General features: G+C 41.9%; 1 protein-coding gene across 1 annotated transcript in view; it reads right to left on the reverse strand.

Moving 5' to 3' along the window:
- Positions 1–5,560: 5,560 nt before the first annotated feature.
- The window catches only part of MAP3K1 (mitogen-activated protein kinase kinase kinase 1), a 212,254-nt gene continuing 196,625 nt past the window's right edge, over positions 5,561–21,189 (reverse strand). The window contains exons 17-18 of the mRNA XM_033957630.1: positions 9,203–9,334; positions 5,561–8,347 (exon numbers count right to left, since the gene is read on the reverse strand). Of these exons, the coding sequence (XP_033813521.1) occupies positions 8,198–8,347; positions 9,203–9,334 (282 nt within the window). The 3' untranslated portion in view covers positions 5,561–8,197. The remainder of the gene's footprint in view (positions 8,348–9,202; positions 9,335–21,189) is intronic.

The raw sequence follows: 21,189 nt of genomic DNA on the forward strand, positions 1-21,189 counted from the left end.
TGTTGTCAAGTTGATTTTCATGGAGCACATAGGCTGAAGCACTGGCGTCATGTTAGCTTTCCCACCCACCTGAGGTAATATGGGGATGTTAGTATTTCAGCTTGGGTTAGGTTTCTGTTTAGGTGCTGTTCACTTTTATTTTCTACTTCTAGATTTGGCCTAATGTTTGTACATACCAGAAGAAAGGAGAAATTAAGTTCTTATCTTCTAATTTTCTTTATTTTTGACTCTCCAGACCGGTTCAGGCTTCACTGATGGGTAATAACTCATCATGACCAGCAAGTGGAGACTGAGACCAAACTTTTGGTTATAGTACTTAATAGCTGTCCTTCCCACTATTTAACAGGCTGCCGAATAGCCAAGCAGAACTAAGAAAAGCTAAGTAGAAACAGTAACAACACTCCTAACAGGGGGTAACAACTAATATACAGGAATGCGGTTGAATAATGCATAGAACAGGCCCCTGGAAGCAAAATTTCCCCACAGCTCGCCAGCCAAGCCACAACAGCTGTTCTTAGATCTCCCCAGCCCTAGAAAAATAATAGAACCAGCAGAAAAAGCAAAATCTTTACACAAAAAACCCGCAAGAACAAATGACAACAGACAGGGTGGGGCCCTGTATTGGTTTGGAGAGTCTAAAAGAAAGAAAATTAGCAGGTAAGAACCTAATTTCTCCTTCTTTGTCACCTTTCTAGACCGGTACAGGCTTCACTGATGGGACGTACCAAAGCAGTACCCATCATGGGTGGGACCCCTGAAGGGCCAACACCAGAACACGCTTACCGAACACTGCGTCCCGACATGCCTTAACATCTACATGGTAATGGCGATCAAAGAAATGCAAAGAAGACCAAACCGCAGCTTTACAGATATCCACTGGAGGAACAAGAGAAGACTCATCCCAAGAAGCTGCCTGACCCTGAGTGGAATGAGCCTTGAGAAATTCCGGAACAGACTTCTTCTGAAGAAGATATGTGTAAATATAGTTTTCTTAATCCAACATGCAATAGTAACCTTAGAAGTGCCATCTCCCTTACAAAGACCTGCTAAGAGTACAAAAACATGATCTGACTTCCAAAATTCCGCTGAACATAAGAGCGAAGGACCCAAAAGACATCCAACTTGTGCAACTGCTTCTGCTCCAAAGAGCCCTCCCAACTACCCAACACCAGGAGGACTACTGACTGACATGAAAAGGCAAAACCAACTTTGGCAGAAAGGAAGGAATGGGCCGCAACACAACCCACTCCCTAGAAAACTTCAGGAAGGGAGGCCTACAAGAGAATGACTGTAGCTCAGAAACATGTTTCGCAGAAGTAATAGCCACCAAAATGACCATCTTAAGAATAAGGTCCTTCAACGAGCAGGAACCTGAGGGCACACAAACACGGACAGGACCAGATTGATATCCCAAGATGGAACTGAAGGCCGTACCGGAGGCTGAAGTAATTTGGCTGCCCTCAAAAAGTGAACCACATCCAGCAGAGATGTCAAGCGCCTACCTTGCAGCAACCCGTGAAAAGCAGACAAGGCCACAAGCTGAACCCAGAGGGAAGACCAGGCTAGGCCCCTGTCCAGGCCATTGTGCAAGAACTCCAAAGAGGCGTGAAAGGAAAACACTCCATGCGCACCACACCACTCCTAAAATACGCCACACACGTACATAAGCCCATTTATATTTAATAAGTATCAAACAATTAACTGAATATAAGTTTTTTTTTTTAAATTAAAATTTTATTTCTACTCACAATTTCTCTGGGCTTGAGGAGGACTAAGTTTGAGGGAGGGGGAGGAAAAGAGGGGTGATAGGTGGCTCCCAGTCAAGGGACAATGCTGCAATCATAGGTGTCAGAACGGGGGAGGCCACAGAGGCAATTGGAAGTATGGCTCTCTTGACTCCCCACCTCTAACATTTAAAATCTTTGGGCAACATCCCATTGGCCTGCCCTGGAAGTGTTCTTTCTGTAGCGTCCTGCCAAGAGGAAGTGCTGCAGAAAAGAACACTTCTGGGGCAGGCCTACAGCAGGAGGCTGGCTTCGTTGCACCACCAGCTGCCCAAAGATTTGAAATGACAGCGGCAGGGAGGTGGGGGAGTCGGTGAGAGGTCATACCACAGGATCCAGTTGAGGGGGGGGAATGAGGGAAATCAGATGCTGCACAGGCTGCAGGGGGAGGGGAAGCAAGGACAAATATTGCATGACTGGGAGGGCTTTGGGAAGGATAGCTTCTGCAGGGCTGGGGGTTAGGAAGGGAGGGAAACAGAGATGCTGCTGGTGGGTGAAAGAAGAGAAAAGGAGAATTGTTGGACACAGGTATGTGGAGTAGAAGGGAAAGAGATGGTATACATGGGGAAAGGAAGAAAGAGGGAGAATTGTTGGACATGATAATGATGGAGAGGAGGGAGAAATGTTATACTGGGAGGGAGGAGAGATGACTTAAAGAAGGGAGAGATGTCAGATTCCGGAGAAGGGTGATAGGAGGGAACAGAGAGAGATATCAGACAACAGAATGGAAGGGGGGGGAGAGATATGCTAGACTGCAGGAAGGAGAAAGATGCCAGCCAAGGAATGGAAGAGGAGAGAGATGTCAGACTGTGGGAAGGAGAGAAGAAAGATGTTAGACCATGGCAAGGGGGAAGACAGAGATGTCTTACCACGGGAGAGGGATAAGATGGTGCATAGGGATAGAGGGGAAGGAGAAACTGAGGGGGGACATGGTGCACAGCAATGGGTGTGGCAGGGAAGAGATAAAAAGAAATGGTTAGATGGGAATAGGGGAGAAGAATGAGGGAGGAGATGGTACACATGGATAGATGGGAAGGGAAGACATGGAAAAGTAGATAGATTATGAGAAGAAAGCAGAAAAATGGAAGAAAGCTGAATGTTAAAAGTTAATGCTAAAGATGAATGTAGGGCAGAATGTGAAGGAGAAAAAAAAACAGCAAGTGGATAAGACGGTCCTAGATACATAGTTAAGAGCACACACAGAAGGAAGTGTAGCCAGGTAGGGGAAATTATTTTATTTTCAATTTAGTGATTGAAATGAGTAAGTTTTGAGAATTTACATCTGCTGTCTATATTTGGCACTGTTCAGGAAGAAATGCATTTGTTTCCATTTCTCTGGGGTTGTACTGCATTCAGAATCTTGCATCTTAGGGTTTTGTTTGTATATATTAGTACTTTTAGTTTGTAGAAATGTATTTGTATAGGTGTTATTTGTGTTCTTCATCTATAAAACCACAGTATTAGAGACTTCCTGAAGTTGTTTAACAGTGGTGGCTAGTGCCAGTACTATCGAATTAACTGTGCAAACAGTGAAAAGGTAAAATAACATATGGTAGGTGGCTTGTATAGCTTGAGTCATGTAAGTGACTGGTGAAACTGTACTAAACAGTAGATGAGGTACAAAATCAGTCAGTCACCAAAACCAGCAAAGGGAGTCTACTTAAACAGCCATGCACCAAAAGTAAATGCATTAAGAAGGTTATATATATAGGCGCAGTAGCTAGAGCTATAGATATGGCTGTCAAAACTGGAGTCATCCTGGCTGTTAATAGAACAGGAGTTAAGATGGCTGTGCAGCAGTATCCATCAGTGTTGTGCTAGTTACTCTTCAAAAGTAATTTATTATAGTCACTAGTTACTCCTTGGCTTAAAATACCGTATTTGCCGGCGTATAAGACGACTTTTCAGTACCTTAAAATCCTCCCCAAAGTCGGGGGTCGTCTTATACGCCGGGTACTGTTTACATCACAGTTCTTCAACCGGTGCCAGTCCGCAGAAAATTCCTGCCGGTCCGCACAGGACCGGCGAGATGGACCCGTTAAAATTTCTGCCCCGATGGTGTTTGCAGAAATCTTCTGTTCCTCCCAGCCTCGGGCGATCAAGACAGGCGGTCATTCCCTCTGTGAGTCTCGCCTATGCGGAAACAGGAAGTTGAAACAAAATAGGCGGGACTCAGAGAGGGAAGGTCCCGACGTTTGCAGCCTGTCTTGATCGCTGCCCCTGCTGAGTCGCCGAAGAGGGCCGCGGGGAAAGTGCAGGCAGAGAGAAGATGGTCAGCGTGCGCGGGGAGGTCAGCGTGTCGATTGGGGCCATCAGCAGCGTTTGTGCTGAGTCTGCCCACGTGCAGGATGCGGCGGGTAGGGGCCTCCGACTCGTCTTGGGCGGCTGGGCCTGCGGTGCAAAGCTGTTTTTGCCGGCTTGGGGGGGGGGTCGCGAATCGGAAGAAGGGGTAGTCTTATACGGCGAGTATATAACAAACTCTATATTTTAACTGTAAAAGTTGGGGGGTCGTCTTATACGCCCAGTCGTCTTATACGCCGGCAAATACGGTAATTAGTTAAAGCAATTAAATTACTCATTTAGGAAAGCAGTTGATTCCTGATTACAATTATATACTACTACTTATTTCTATAGTGCTGCTAGATGTACACAATTGCTTTTCATTTAATGATACCATCCACAAATACTTATGGTAAAAGCCTTAAAGTACAAGAGGTAAAATATACATCTTATACACAACCCCTTTGTGATTATAATTTCATCTTTGATGCTTCTTTCAAGGAGGTTTGACCAACTCATGCCATCCCCTGTCATGTCAATGTTGTGTTATAGTTACTCATAAAAAGTAATTAATTACAGTTACTGGGATAGGGAATAAGTAGTTAACTACTTTATTGATTACTGCAAGAAAGTAATTAACTACAGTAACCAACTGATATTAAATCCAATATCACACATCACTGGTATCTATACAGACAGCTACAGTGGCTGGTGAGAGCTTAATACAGAAGAGAGTCATGAACACCAGAGCACTGAAATAAATCAGAATAGGCTCACCCAATGCAGGCTGACCTCCACAGGAGATGGTGGTCAGATGGTTGTGGTGGTGGTGGGAGTGAAACTCCTATGAGATATACCTCAGCTCTATAGAACTGCCTTTATTTTTTAAATAGGAGCTTATGCCAAAGAAGGCATCCCTAGTCAACTGCACCCAAGGCATTAAACTGGGTCAGGAAAACAAGCCCAGAAAGCACCCCCCCCCCCTGAACTGGAACACTGCTGAGAACTGGTTCAAGAAAAAAAGTCAAATAGGTACCACTGAAAGTCTACTGAGAATCTGAATAAAACCAGTTCAGGAGCAGAAAATCCTGAAAGGGCAGTTAAAGCTCAACTGAAACTAGTTATAAACCAGGTCACTTGGGAGACAGAAGAAATACTGAACATTCTATGCTGCATAATACCCTTAAGGGGTGAGTCTCAAGAACTAAGTTCCTCTGTTTCCATCTGCTGGTAGAGGGACATAACTCATTGGGATATATATTTTGGAAAATATGGACATACTAATTTCTTTATATCCATAAATTAAACATTGCCATTTGTTTGGGAGTGAAAAATTCAAGTTCTATTTTGTCTAAAAATTAAATCCTGGAAATCTTCAGAAAACCTCTTGAGTGAATATGCAAACAGGTCCTATGGTACAGCTGCACAATGGACAAATGCACTAATATAGTTTGATTAATATAGTCTACTTCAAATTTAGACACACTACATTTGTTCAAAAACTTTATTTACTATAAAGACAAAAAAAAATCACCAAAAATAGGTACAAATTATACTATAAAATTGGTTCAATGGGGTAAAAACTTTTAATAATTAAAATATCTCAATATATTTAAAATAACAGAGGATACATTTAAGCCAAATTTTCTTAACCCAGAGATTTCTGTAAAATTTGCTTGCACAATAAGGTGCTAATAGAAGTTAGCCCTTAAGCCCTGGAAGTCTTAGGAATCTCCTTGTGAAAGTGAACTTTGGTAGAAGAAACTCTATAGGACACCTGAGGTAGTAGAAACTGGAAAACAGCAGTAGACGTTATTTACAACTTAAAAAGTACCAAACATTAAGAACAGCATAACAATAATTACACAGTACAATTTTCAGTCCAGCTTTGATCCAACGAAAATAAGAATACATCACATCAGCATTTAATTAAAAAAAAAAAAAGAAAAAACCACACACAAAAACCCACCACAATGACCAGCAAGCTGAGAGAAACAAACTCAAACAAAATGCATTCTGACATTGATAAGTAGTCTGAGTTTGAAGTGTGGTAGGTATGTTAATCTACAGCGTAATACTGATTAGCTGAGGTTCATCAGTTTAAATTTCTGCCATAAAAATTAATCTGATGATTGATCTTCCAGTATATATAAATGGCAAGAGTACATCTTTTAAAGCTTGCACATGACGACTTGGAAGAAACGTGTGTGACATTAAAAAAAATTTGTAAAGTGGTAAATCCCTCCCCCCCAACAAATAATCAAGTATAATACAGTTAGAGCTACCAAGTTTCACATTTAGGTAATATTTTTAACTCTTCAAAGATTGCCAAAAGTCTGTCAAAAATAAAAAGGAATGTTACATTTCAGAAAGAAATATACATTCATATTTAGTGATGTTGCTTATAATGGAAAACAATATCACATTCCTGGATACTTGAACTTTTGTCTTCCAATTTGTGTTGTACATTTATAAACATATTGTAGCTTATTTTATTGTCCTGAGCCTTTGAGAGCAATTCTTTTCCATAATATGGAAATACAAGTGGGCTCCTGAAGAGTTAAAATTAACATTTCCATGAAAAGACTATACATATTCCATATTTTAAAGATTCACCAGCAATGAAATAGGGAAAGTAAGCACAACAGCAGCTGCCCTTTTCCTTCAATAAAACATGTATCAGAAGCCAAAACCCACCTTAAAAACCATTTCTCTGTAAGGAAATGCAGGTGAAGCTTAAACCATATAGTCTCCTCCATCATTGTTTTCAAGTAAATTCATGTTATTGAAATCACTTTTTCAAAAAAAAAGTAATTTCTACACTGGATTTAAAAATATTAAAACATACATTTATCAAACTGTATACCAACTTAAAACAAATGATGTATGGCAGAAGGAAAACAGCAGATTGAATGCAAAAAAATCAATAATGCACATGAACACAGGCATTTCACAGAAAAGACAGAGTGGTTTTGGTTTGAAATTTAGACCTGTCTAAAATTATGGTTCTATGGAGAGGAAAGAAGACTCAAACCAGAACTGAACAAGTCATGTTGATTTTCTCTGGATTCTTCTGCAGGGTGAGAAAGATGCTGTACTAGAACAGACTTGAGGTCACATACATTTTCCATTTTTCAGATGTTGTGTACCCCAGCCCACTGAAAGTTATTCCAACCTACAGAGAATCCAGGTTCCTCCAAGACCATTACAGCTACTAGGACTCTGAATTGCTTAAATGTGTCAACATGTTTTTTCTGATATACTGCAGTATTATTTCTCATTTCCTAACTTATCTGCACTGGATTGTAGCAAATGCAATGCACCTGAATCCAAACTACAATAAAAGTTTTAGCAACAGTGAAATATTCAGTGATGCACAGCATGCATCTAAGTTCTAACCTTCTCTTTCTCCTTGTAATTAACATAAATAAAATTAATAGAAAAAAAGTAATCTTTCCCTGAATGTTAAAAAGAATGAGTTAAAAATGAAACTATGGGGCTTTAAAAAAATCATGAAATGAATGGGCCTTCAGTGAGACATGCATAAACCACAAAAGACCTGCTGTATATTTATGATACAGGCACACTATGTGGTTTTATTAAGTACTTATTACTTACTACTGTTTCTACTGCTCCATCCTAAGCACATTTTGCAAAATATTATATATATTTTATTTTGTTGCTGATGAAAATGACCAGGACAACACAATAACTCTGTGTTTTCAACCATTTGTGCTACATGATAGAACGGAAAGAGGTTGCTTTATTCCGAGCCCTTCGGCTGCTAATATTGCTGAGAAAGTGCTCCAACATGATAGCAATTTTCTGTCGTACAACTTTTCAGCCTTAAAAGAAAAACATGTTTTTCTTATTAGAAGTCAAGATCTTTTAGAATAAAAAGGCACAGTTTACATATTTCTGCAAAAAGAAGAAACATTTTGCACACTGAATTATGTTCCAGATCTTGATTTGTTGAATGCGTACATAAATAAGAACTCTTAACAGGTGCTGAGTTCTTGTCATCTAGTTAAGGCCAACACATGCTGCTTCTGCATCAAACTGCACCATAAGCAAGATTTGTTTCTGTATTCAGTAGCATCACTTTCCACGTTTCTATACAGTTATGCAATTTACTACCACGTGGTACGGAAGACTGGATGTTTTAGCAGTTCCCTTGATGGAGGTCTGTCCTGAGGTTGAAGTTCCAAACACCGAAGTGTCACATCTCGTAATCCAGGAGACAGATGTGAGGGAATTCCAGGAGCTGTTGTTGCACTTGCAATCTGTGTGTGCACACAAAAAACCCCACTAAGAACTTACTTTTTGAAAGTGATTATGTTTCTAGAAAATGGAAAAGTGGACATGTACCTGAATAAGGATATTTAAAAGATTTGCTCCACTTTTCAAACTCAAGACCTGAGATAAAATAATTCCTTTTGATTCATTAGGATTAAAGTTCACTATATATTAGTTTCTTGGAACACAGTAGTTTAACAAAAACACATTAAAAAATGCTGTCTCAGCTTTAGATTGTTTCTATGGTGTAATTTTTTTCTACAAAGGGGCCCTCGTTTCACCAAAGCTACGTCGGGGGTAAAGTTTTCACACCTTGTTAAGTTTTTCATCTAGTGCCAGCTGGACTGTATGTATGCACTGAAGACTTCACAGCTAAATTATATATTTACTTGTGTTTCACACCATCCTTTCTAGTACCATTGTTGTGTTTTTCCTGCATCCATACATTTTTTAAAAAAATGCCGTTTGGCTTTTTTCTCCCACTGTATTATTTGCTAGCGACAGGGAAGGGGGTCTGTGTGATAGTAGTCCCTGGTGTAGAGACGATTTCTGAGGGGGCATTTAGTTCCAAGCCTATATTCCCTGTCTTTCTCTCTCTTTTCTTTTTTTTTTAGTATGCCTTTTTTTGTGTAGTAGTCACATGTATGCCAGCAAGATGAGTTGGGAATTTTGAATTGTTTGGTAGCTGCCCTGGTCCCTCTGTGGATATTGTAATTCTTTTTCTACCACATTCTGAGTTTGTCAGTAATGGCTGTATAATGTTTTACTTAAGAACACTAAAATGCAGCAACTGTTCCCATTTATTTCTATACTTCTGCTTAGCCACTTCTATAATGCATTACCTTAAATATGAGTGCAAGATGGTTAGAGTGTTTTTCTGCATTCCAAGGAGGTTTAGCACAAGACATTTCTATAATGGCACAGCCAACACTCCAAACATCACAACTCCTTCCATACTGCTGGCCTCTCAGTACCTAAAATAAAATGAAACAACAAAAAGAGAGGAATCAGTAAACCACCTGACTACCACATGCTTACCTGTACTTAAACATACTTTTCCAAATATTAATCAAGTGTGTAAGACTAATAGAAAAGATAAAGAAATTAGATTCTTACCATGCTTATATCTTTTCAAGTACATAGGTGTGTCATTCTGGACAGTAGGGTATTCTCCCCAAGCTCGCAAGCCATGGAGAAGGAATCCACTCCAGGTTTTCAACTCCTCCTACCAAGGGCTCTGCTGAACCCTTCAGTTTGTACCAAAGCAGACGATAGCCCTACATAGATACACATAAGGAGGAGGACTATGGGGAGACTCCTCAAAATACAGTGCTATTCTGCTCTGAAAGTATAACATGTTAAATAAACATTGCAATGGAATAATCCAAACTTCAGAATAACCATACTAATCATAAACATTTATGGTGTTCAAACATTCCCCAATGTGCTATAACAAAACATTATTCTTCATACCCTTGAGAGCTGACACCAAAATCTCAGTTTTGACTTGAATTACAGGTATCTGATTGAGAGTAAGCAAGTGGAGATATAACTGACAGGGTGGAGCTCCAGAATTGCATACCTATCTACTAGAAAAGATATTAGCAAGTTAAGAACCTAATCTCTTTTTCTAATGCAATAAGTGTGTCATTCTGGACAATAAGGACGTATAAAAGCAGTCCCCAAAATCTAGGGTGGGACTTCTTTGCCTGCTTGTAACACTGAGGACCCTGACGCAAATACGGTGTCCTCCTGTGCTGTCATGTCCATTCTAAAGAACTTGGAAAACATGTAGTGTGGACCAGATCACTGCACTACAAATCTCCTCAGGTGAAATCGCCTGAGCTTCACCCCCAAAGAAGCCACACTACTTGTCGAATGCACTTCCAAGAAGACTGGCAATTGTTTACCACAGTCAATATAATCTGACAAAATGGCCATTTGAATCCTTCTTGAAATGGTAACCTAGAATGCTGGGGCAACTATTCAGCGAGTGGCTCAGCACTGGGCAGGAGCGAGGAAAGCTTGTTTATGCCCAGGACACCACTGGGCCGCCAGAACTTGAAACAGCCATTTAGGGAGGGGCTCAGCGCAGGGCAGGAGTGTGGAAAGCTTAATCCTGCCTGGTACACCACTGGACCACCAGTGATTCAAAAGGGTACATGGAGGGGGGAGGGAAATGAAGGAAGATAAAAAAAAATTGCCCGAGTCAACCACGATAGAAGGGAAGGATTCCTGCTGTTCAAGCCCAACAGGTCATACAGCAGGTCCGGTGGAGGCCTGCAGTACATTGGGAGAGAGGAAGAACAGGGCAGGGAGGTGGGACAGGGTGAAGAGCCTGGTAGGGAGGGAGGGAGGCTGGATGCAGAGCCTGGCAGGGAGTACAAGGGCTGAGTGCAGAGCCTGGCAGGGGAGTGAGGAGAGGGGCAGGGCACATGACTATTAACCCCCATCTTATATTTGTCAACCTTGTTTCCTCCTTTTTTGGGGGAAAAGGGGTTCCTTGTTTTATACTTGGATCTACTTAAAATTTGAGTATATTATGGTAATTACCAGAGATTCAAATTCTCCTTGAAAAAACTTGACTTTTCACTCAAGCAGGTAAAGCACAGTCTTCCCATCACCCAGAGTTGCTTGGGTATCTATATCACCTTGTTGCTGCTCCCTTTTTTTACCCTCTCTTTTCAGAGCAGAACTTTATAATCTGTTTCTTTACCTTTCTGGTCATGCTTGTTTCCCCATTCCTGTGTGTGTCTAATTCACTGTTTTTTTTCCTTTTAGGTTGTGCTGCTTGTTCTTGATAATGAAGGGTGGCCAGACAAATTAATAAAACTTAAAATCATAAATTCTATAGAATAAAAAGTAACATAGAACAGAACTTCCATTAAAAATCCAACCTTAACTGTATTTGAACTCATTGAAAGCTGACCAAAAATCCAGCTTTACAAAAGTTGCTAAGTTTCCGATAATTGGTCTCAAATTTCAGTGTCATAGGCACTTTATTCCATAAATCTGAGATGCATCGTTGCGCTGCGATAACCTTTTTAAATCCCCATGGGTCTGGAATAGTCAAATTAAATGTATGACCTTACCACAAAGTCTGTAAAGAAGGGGTGTCAAACTCAATCACATAAGGGGCCGAAATCTAAAACATAGGCTAAGACGCGGGCTGAATTTTTTATTAAGATACTTAGGGGTCCTTTTATTAAGGTACGCTAACCAATTTAGCTCAATTAATCATTAACCAAAATGTAATCCAGTTCCAGTGTGTCACAGACCAAAAAAGATTATACATTTAACAAATGACTTTGCACCCTAGAAATTAAAGTGAACCAAAGTGGCTCCCACCGAGAGCAAAACACCAGTCCAGGTGGGGTTTCCAAAGAAGTCAATAACAATCTTTCCATAGATGCTTGCTGTATCATGAGCGTGCGCCATCATGAGCAAGATTAGGAGAGTCAGAAGAGATCTAACAATGCAGGGTCACTTTCTTTCTCAACAAAACAGAATGATCCAGAAATCCTCTAAAACCTTTAGGAGAAGACGAGGCAAAGTGTCTAAAGTAAACAGAATTTCCGGTCCAAACACAAAAGTATGATGCCACATATCCACAATATGCTAATGTACCTGCTTCCAAAACGTAGTCACCATAGGACATGTCTAAAACTGGTGACCAAGAGTGGCTGGAGAATATTTACATTTGAGGCATTGATCTGATGCAAACATTTCAACCTTATACAGATAGTACGGAGACCTAAAGAGTCATAACAGGAACTTATAATTCATTTCAATCAAAAAGTACCTTTGGGGTAAATCTGGGCCGCTCGATGCAATCCACTCTTTATCATTTGGTCAGTGACCACACAAGGTAGATCCGCAGACCATTTATCCGCATAATATTCATACTGCAGTTCACTCAGGCTCTCTTGAAGATGACGATGGTGATACCTCAAAGGAATCTGCACCTGCGTTGATAAGCATAATGCCTCAGAAAAAGTCTCCATGCGCCGGTCCGTGAGGCAATCTTGAGGTAAGGATTTAAGGTAAGAAGACATCTGTGTATATGAGAACCAGTCTTGATCTTGCCATTGTTAACTCCCCAACAAGGTCAGCCAGGGATTTCAAGGATCCTGTAGAGTAAACAACCTGGAATATATATTGCGTGTGTTAGTGATTTTCCAAACTGAGGAAGAAGAGGGTGACAATCCCGGAACAAAGTCTCTATTTCCCAAAAAAGACAAGTATGGCATCACTGTAGCAGGGACACGAAGATGCTTGCACAATGTCTTCCACAACCTGTGCAGTGGCAACAGAAGGTCCCTTGCTGATGATGTTTTTGGAGGCAGATATTTAGTGTGTAACAAATAGCTGAAATGATAAGGAGCACACAGTCAATTCTTGAGGGGTAGCTGAAAAATGTCTGGTGTTCTGGAACCAATCGTTTAAATGTCTCATTTGATATGCCTGAGACAATAACTTTAGATTTTGCAGTCCCAGGCCACCCTATCCTTTGGCCTCATCAGTGCAGACAAGGACAATCGTGCCTGATTACCATTCAACTAATACTGCCGTAAACATTTACAAAGTTCCTTATGTTTAGCTGACAATAAAACAGGAATCATTTGATAGATATAAAGCCACTATGGCACCAAAACCATATTATACAATGCAATCTTCCCCATTAAAGACAGTGGATAAATTCTCCAATTCTGCGGTTTCTGTTTAATAAGTGTCAGTAGTGGTCCGACATTCAGAGTATACAGTATAACTGTTTGAGATCTGGAGAGATTCGAATACCCAAATAAGTCAAATAATCTAAAACCCAAGTTAAATCCCCCCTCCAATTCCCCGGAATTTCCGGGGTCATGGCCAGAACCTTTGATTTCTGTTTGTTCAGTACAATGCCTGAATACATACTATATTCATCCAGTAATTCCAAGGCTCTAGGTAGAGAGTGCTGTGGGTCTCCAAGGGTCAGAAGCAAATCGTCCGCAAAAGCCAACACCTGCAGTTGTGATTGACCCTCCAGCAGACCCTATACATCGTCCAGCATAATAGTTCGCAAAAAGGAATCCAGATAGAGGAGAAACAAGAGTGGGGACAGAGGACTTCCCTGTCTAGTTCCTCTAGCTATGGGAAAAGAAGGGGTTCGCGTTCCATTTACCAAAATGCACGCTGTGGGCTCCGTATAAAGTAACCGAACCACGTCATGAAACCAGCCTGCGATTCCCATATATGTGAGGACATTAAATAAGTAGGCCAAATTAACCTGGTCGAAGGCCTTGGCCGTGTCTAAGCTGACCAAGATACCCTCCACCTCAGTGTCCATGGCAGTTAATCTGCGGACAATGAGAACCAGTGGCACTGTTTAACGAAAGGACAGCATAGGCTATTGAAAAACTCAAAATGAAGGAAAAAGCCTCAGAAAAGGCCCTCCCACCTCCACCGAAGTGGTTTGTTAAAGGTGGTTGAGCGGTCACCTCATTGGCAAAAAACCTTCAATGTAATAAAAGCCTTATGCTATACTTCTCTAAAGCGCAGCCTTCCAACTTCTCAATTTTTCAGATACCGCCGCTTATGCTCAGACATCACTGATTATAAATCTAAAAGTAATCATCTATATGCGAGATTAAAGAAGAGAGGATATTCAGGTCCGATACTTAAGAAGGCTTATAGGAGAGTGAAGTTTCTTAATAGGGACCTTCTATTCATTCCAAGAGATAAAACCACCACTGACGACACAGTTATGTGCATTTTACAATATTCACCTAAAATGAATGCAATCACAAGGATTTTACGAAAACACTGGGAGATCTTGGAGTTGCACCCTATGTTCGCTGAAACACATTTTTGGATTGTGTTCACGTGCCAAAAAATTTTAAGGAATTATTAAGTCCTTCTGATGTCAGTAACACACAAGCAAGTTGGTCTCAATCCATCAATTAACCCACTGGGCACTTTAAGTGTGGAGTGTGCATGACATGTAAAGTAACTGTGGACTTAACTAACAATTTCATACATCCCGGTATGGGTGAAATTTTTGGTCTTAAACATCTGACTTCATGCACCATTGCTTTTGTTGTTTATGTTGTCATCTGCCCTTGTTTAAAGCTTTACGTGGGACAGACCACGCGCCCCTGTTTACATAACAATAAAATTCAAACTCCACTTGTTGTCCACTGTTTGGAACATGACCATAAGTTTAATGAGTTAAGCTGCTGTGTGATTGATCACATCGGTGAGGATGTCAATAACAGGTCCCATCGACTGTTACAAGCTGAACAATTTTGGATTTACCTTTTGAACAGTGAAGAGCCTGTGGGTTTGAATCAGAGACTGGATTGGGGTGCTTTTTATTAAATTTTTATTAAATTTTGGTCCAACACATCAGAACAATTTGATTCAGTTGAGATGACTTTGAATAATTATTTTTGAAAAACTGTGTGTTTTTTAAGGAAAGGAATCAAATCAAGTTCAAGTTTCAAGTTTATTGACTTTTAATATACTGACCATCAACAAGTATCTGGCCGGTTTACAATAAAATATTTAAAAAGAGGTAAAGATAATAAATATTTAAAAAAGATAATGAAAGTGTACATTAAGGACATTAACTAGATGGACTTGAAAGTGAGGGTAAGAGGGAAAGGAGGGGAAAAGTTACATAATTAGAAGAAGAAGGAAAAGAGGGAATAGGATAAAACATATGGGGTGGGGTCGCTTTATAAAAGCGGTTGGTTGAGTAAAAAAGAGTCTTTCACTGCTCACAAAAACACCCTTTGGGACGATTGCACTGATTCTCATATATTTATACTTTTAGATCTTTACATCTTTTGTTGTTCGCACTGTTTTTGACATTTAGACACTTTTTGCACTTGAGTGTCATTTCATTTTAGGATCAACATAGTTTTTAACAGTATGCCAATAACAATTACTTGTCTCAGCAACAGCGTCTCTGTGACGCGCTTTCACTTCCGGTGCTGACGTTCTTCCACCGGGAGTGTTCAAATTCAGAGCGAGCCTGTGGAAGCCATTTCAGATGCGCGAGACGGTTTTCGGCATCCCATTTGAGAGGTATGTCCTTATGATTTCATCTGAGCTATTGAAAACTATACACAAGAAAGAAAGGAATAGATTTTTAATCTTATGTTTTTCTCTTGTGGTTCCATAGGTCTGATCGGTCGGGATATACCCTGAGACAGCTGATTTGTGAAACGCTGGCCACCGTTGGTGTACTGATCAGCTGAAGATAAGTTGAAAAGTTTTTCTTCTATCTTTGTTTTTCATTAGTGAAGTATAGCATAAGGCTTTTATTACATTGAAGGTTTTTTGCCAATGAGGCGACCGCTCAACCACCTTTAACAAACCACTTTGGTGGAAGTGGGAGGGCCCTTTTCTGAGGCTTTTTCCTTCATTTTGAATTTTTCAATAGCCTATGCTGTCCTTATATCATATTATAGCATATCATAGCATCAATCATTATTGAAAGTGTTTATTATTTTATACATTGTCTTTTCATGACATCTGAGTCATTTGTGGGACTATCAATTTGGGCAATAGCAATGCTATCCGATTAGCCAATATTTTATCCAAGATCTTGATGTCTACATTGACAAGTGAAACTGGCCTATAAGACTCAACATCCATGTCTGGCTTACCCGGCTTCGGTATTAACGTAACATACGCCTGATTAGCGCCAATGGAAATGTGCCCGCCGCTAATGCAGCTGTATAGTACAACGGGCCACACAAAGAGGGAAAAAGCATTTTGTAAAACTCAGAGGAGAATCCATCGGGACCCGGAGAAGTATAATTCTTAAGTTGGGTAACTGCCACCTGAAGTTCTTTCCCCTGAATAGGTTGGTTCAATTGCCTCCGATCAGGGGAAGATAAATGGGTCACTGCAGCATCAGCTAGATCAGTGTTTTTCAACCTTTTTACACCTATGGACCGGCAAAATAAAATAATTATTCTGTGGACCGGCATCGGTTCATGGACCGGCAGTTGAAGAACACTGGGCTAAGTCGTGGACCAGACCACGCCCATCTCTACCCAATCTCCACCCCAGACCCCGCCCCATAATAGTACTAATTGCACCTTGCATGTCCCGTGCCTCATCTGGAAGCCTTCCCTCTGACGTTGCAATGTCAGAGAGAAGGCTTCCGGTTCAGGCGCAGGACGCGCGTAGGAGCCACTGCCTGTGGCTTTGTGCACTGAATCAGTTAGGAAGAGGGAGCTGGCTCGAAAATAACGCCACATCTATCGCACCGTGGACCGGTGGTTGAAGAACACTGTTTTGGGCCTGATGCATGTGCTGGCCCTGTGGACCGGCAGGAAATTTCTGTGGACCGGCACTGGTCCATGGACCGGTGGTTGAAGAACACTGAGCTAGATAATCACCTACATCAGGTCCCCCCGGAGTCTCCACCGAAGAATAAAAATTGGTGTAGTATTTATAAAAGCTGCTCGCAATATCATAGTTTCGTCTTTTAGCTTGATGTGTCTGGGTGTGTGCATAAACAGGTTAAATAGGATAGGTAGGGAGCCCTGTGGGACTTCACAGAATGCCTTCCATGGGATGGAGAACTCTCCGTCCTTTTTGACCGTATATTCCCAGTTCTGTAGGAAGTCGGTGAACCATTTCAGTGTTGTCCCTGTTATTCCAATTTCTGATAATTTGGTCAGGAGCCACAGAGTCGAAAGCTGCAGAGATATCAAACTGGAGTAGTGCTTGTCTTCCTGTGCTTAGCAGTTGTTTGATTTTAGTGATTAGGGTGATGATGATGAGATCAGTGCTGTATTGTTTTCTGAAGATGTACTGGGATGGGTGAAGGCAGGAGTGTTGCTCTATGTATGAGGTTAGCTGTTTACTTATATGGGTTTCTAGGATTTTGGTGAATAACGGAACGCCAACGATGGGCCTGTAGTTTGAGGCAATGGAGAGACCGGCTTGGGTTGTTTTTGGCATAGGGGTGAGAGCTATTTTTCCCATTTCTTTGGATAGATGACCCTGGTTCAGGGAGCTATATGGAAGATTAGTGAGCCAGGCATTGATTTAGCAGGGGCATTTGAAAGAAGGTATGCGGGGCAGTTGTCTAGAGCAATGTTCTTCAACCGCCGGTCTGCGGACCGATGTCGGTTCGCAGAAAATTTTGGCCGGTCCGCGCAGGACTGGCGAGATCAAGTCGGCAGTTAAATTTCCTGCTGACTGCGGTTCCTCCTGACTGTGGTTCCTCCCAGCTTCAGGCAATCAAGACAGGCTGCCGACGTCAGAGCCTTCCCTCTGTGAATCTCGCCTGTTCGGAAACAAGAAGTTGAAACAAAATAAGCGGGACTCAGAGAGTGAAGGTCCCCACGTCGGCAGCCTGTCTTGATCGCCGCCCCTGCCGAGTTGCTGAAGAGGGCCGCGGGGAAGTTGTGAGTAGAACGGAGAGAGCTGCAGATTCAGGTGCAGGTGGAGGGAGATGGTCAGCGTGTGCGAGCAAGATCCTGGGGAGCCTTCACAGTGGCTGTCTCCCCTCCCACCAGCTCTCCTACTTGCCAGGGCAGTGATTTACCGGCAACTTCCTACAGGCAAGTACTGAGAGCTGCTGGAAGGGGAGGAAGCCACTGTAGGAGGCTGGGAAGCTGTTGGATAAAGGGAGAGCTGTTACTGGACTTGGAGAGAGTTAGAAGGAGAGATGCTGATGGGAGGGGAGGAGGGAAAGGGATGAGAAGAGAGTTAATGTTGGATAGAGGGAGGAGGGAAAGGATAAGAAGGAGAGATGCTGCTGGGAGGGGATGAGGGAAAGGGATGGGAAGAGAGTTAATGTTTGATAGAGGGAGGAGGGAAGGGAGAAGGAAAAAAAGGAAGGAGGGAAGGGAGAAAGAAAAAAGGAAGGAAACAGCTGGCAGGGAGATTACAGGAGAGGAAGGGGTCAGGATGGAATGGAGAGATCAGATGAGGGAAGGGGGAGAGAGAGGAATGAGAAAGTAGAGAGACATTGATGCTGGAAAGGGGGTCAGCAGAGAAATGAGAGAGGGATAAAGATGCTAGATCTGGTGTAGGAGAGATAAAAATGAAGAAGGCAGTGAAGCTGGAATGAATAATGTAAAAAGGAGAGAAGAGGAACAGGCTGGATGGACAGGGAAAAGGGGCATAGAAAGAAGTCAGATACATATGGAAGGGGGAGAGGCAAGACATTGGATGGAACGGGCAGATGCTGGATTGAAGAGATAGGGCAGATGCTGGAAGGAAAAGAGTGAAAAGAAGATGAAAGCAGAAACCAGAGACAAGAAAAGGTAGGAAAAAATAATGTTATTTCTATTTTGTCATTAGAATATATCAGATTTGAAATATATATCCTGCTAGAGACATAACTGGGGACTGCAGTATTCTGTTAGCATGATATTTCTATGTAGCATTCTATAACTTGGCTTGTTCAGTTTTCTTGATAGTAGAGGGGATATATGTGAAGGGGAAGAGAGACAGGGGTTTTGTTGGTCCGTGCTCTGTATATTTGTATTTATAAAATCACAATTGTTCAAAATATTGTTTCTTTTTATACTTTAATAAAATACGTTCAATATAAAATCATAACTGCAGCTTGTGCAAATGGGATCAGATGGTTTGCGGGTACCGGGCTCGCGGAGATGGGGCGTAAATGGGGTTTTTAAATTTTAGTCCTAGTAGTTTGCCGATCCACAAAAGAATTATTTTATTTCTGCCGGTCCACGGGTGTAAAAAGGTTGAAGAACACTGGTCTAGGGGGCTGCCTCATGTAGATAGTTTTGATATCAGTTTTTTAGTATCATGGATAGAGAGATTTGTGAAGGAGGTCCAGATCTGGTCAGCTTTTATGGGTTCAGAGTGCTCAGGTGGGTTGAGTTGGAGAGTGTTTGGGATGGTTGACTTTGCAACCTCTGTTTGGACCAATTTGATTTTATTGAGGAAGAAGTCTGCTAGAGCCTGTGCTGACAATTTATTTGTGTGGTTTGCAGTAGAGAATGCCATGGGGAAAAAAATTTGTCCTCGTTTCTTGCTACCACCGTCCCTGTCACCGCCCTGTCACAGTGACCACTGTCCCCACCCTACAAATTTCATCCCCGCAACCACTGTTCCCCACGACTACTATCCCCGTAGCATCCATACAAGCCTCAGTACTGCAATATTTAGCTTATTCCTTCCTTATAAATCAAAGTTCTGGCTGCTAAACTAGAGAAAGAGATGTTCAGTTGGCATGGCTTTGTTTATAAATTTTTATGAACACAACTAATATACATCTTTATCCTAAAGCAAAAAAAAAAAAAAAGAAAAAAAAAGAAGAAAATAAATAGAATTTTTTTTTCTACCTTTGTTTTCTGGTTTCTGCTTTCCTCATCTTCTCATTCAATTCTTTTCATCCACTGTCTGTCTTCTCTCTGTGTCTTCCATTTGCTCTTCTACTGTGCCTCTCCCTTCACCCCCCACAATTGGTCTGGCACCCATCTTCTTCCCTACGCTCCCCCCATAGTCTGGCATCTGTCTTCTTACCTTCCAGCATCTTCTCCCCACTCTCTGTTCACCTTCAGCGTCTTCTCCCCACTCTGTCTTCCCCATTTTCCTTCAGTGTCTTCTCCCCACTTCCTTTCAGTGTCTGTTCCTCTCCACCCCCCTTCAGCGTCTGTTACTTTCCTTTCCACCACCATCCTTCCCTCTTGCCACCTCACCGCCCCTCACGCGGTCCGAGCATCTTCCTCCCTCCCCCTTACCTTTGCAGCACATTTTAAGTTTACAGAGTAACTTGCTCAAGCCACGTGTGCGCCTGCTGGCAGAAGCTTCTCCTCTGATGCAATCGAAGTTGCGTCAGAGGAGAAGCTTCCGCCCACAGACGCATGCAACTGCAGGCAGCCAGGCTCCGGTGGCTTGAGCAAGTTATTCTGTAAACTTAAAATGCGCCGCAAAGGTAAGGGGGAGGGAGGGAGATAGACAGATTCGGTAAATAAGAAGGAGGGAGGGGGTCATGTGCAATTGGCGACCATGCACGTTCCCTCCCTTAATTGCAGGGACAAGGCCATTCACTGCTCCACGGGGTGGTGGATGGTCTTGTCCCCGTACCCACAGTGAGCACTTTTTCCCCCTCCCCCCTTACCATTTTTGGTGGGTAACCTGTGGCTACCCACGGGTAACAGCCACCATGTCATTCTCTAGTTTGCAGATTCTTGGTTTGGCGGGGATATTAATTGTCGTACCAGGAGGAACAGTTTTTTGTTTCCTAGTTTGCTGGCGCAGTGGTTTTTCTTGGCCTCAGAAATATTGACTTTATATTTATTTATTGCTGCTTTCCATTGTGTTCTGTGCTCCGGCACTTTGCTCTTTCTCCAATCGTCTGCATAGTTGTTTGTCTGCTCTTAATGCATCCATAAACCATGGTAAGTTCCTGTCTGTTTTTATTTTGCGCAGATGTAGAGGGGTTAATGGTGTCTAGAGTGTTAGTTATGGTTTTGTTCCAGTTGTTTACCATTGATGTGGTGTTGCTCATGGAGGGGGGGGAGAGACTCTGTCATTGCGTTCCAGAAGAGCTCTGATTTCGTTTTCCTGCACACTAGTCTTAAGTCTTTGATATGCAAGTCTTTGTCATCAATGTTTAGGCGGAATTTCAGGTGATAGTGGTCCATCCATGGGACTGGGGACCATTTGGCGTTGTTAGTTAGATTTGAGTCGGTGGATGCGAGCAAATCTAGAGTATGGCCTTTTTCATGTGTAGGACCTGAGGAGATGATTATGATTTGGCTGCCTTCAAGTAGAGTCTTGAGTTTGGCGACATCTTAAGATAAGTACCTAATCTTCCCTTCTACTGCGATAGAAACATCAG

Source organism: Geotrypetes seraphini, chromosome 1 (genome assembly GCF_902459505.1).
Source record: "Geotrypetes seraphini chromosome 1, aGeoSer1.1, whole genome shotgun sequence".
Lineage (NCBI taxonomy): Eukaryota > Metazoa > Chordata > Amphibia > Gymnophiona > Dermophiidae > Geotrypetes > Geotrypetes seraphini.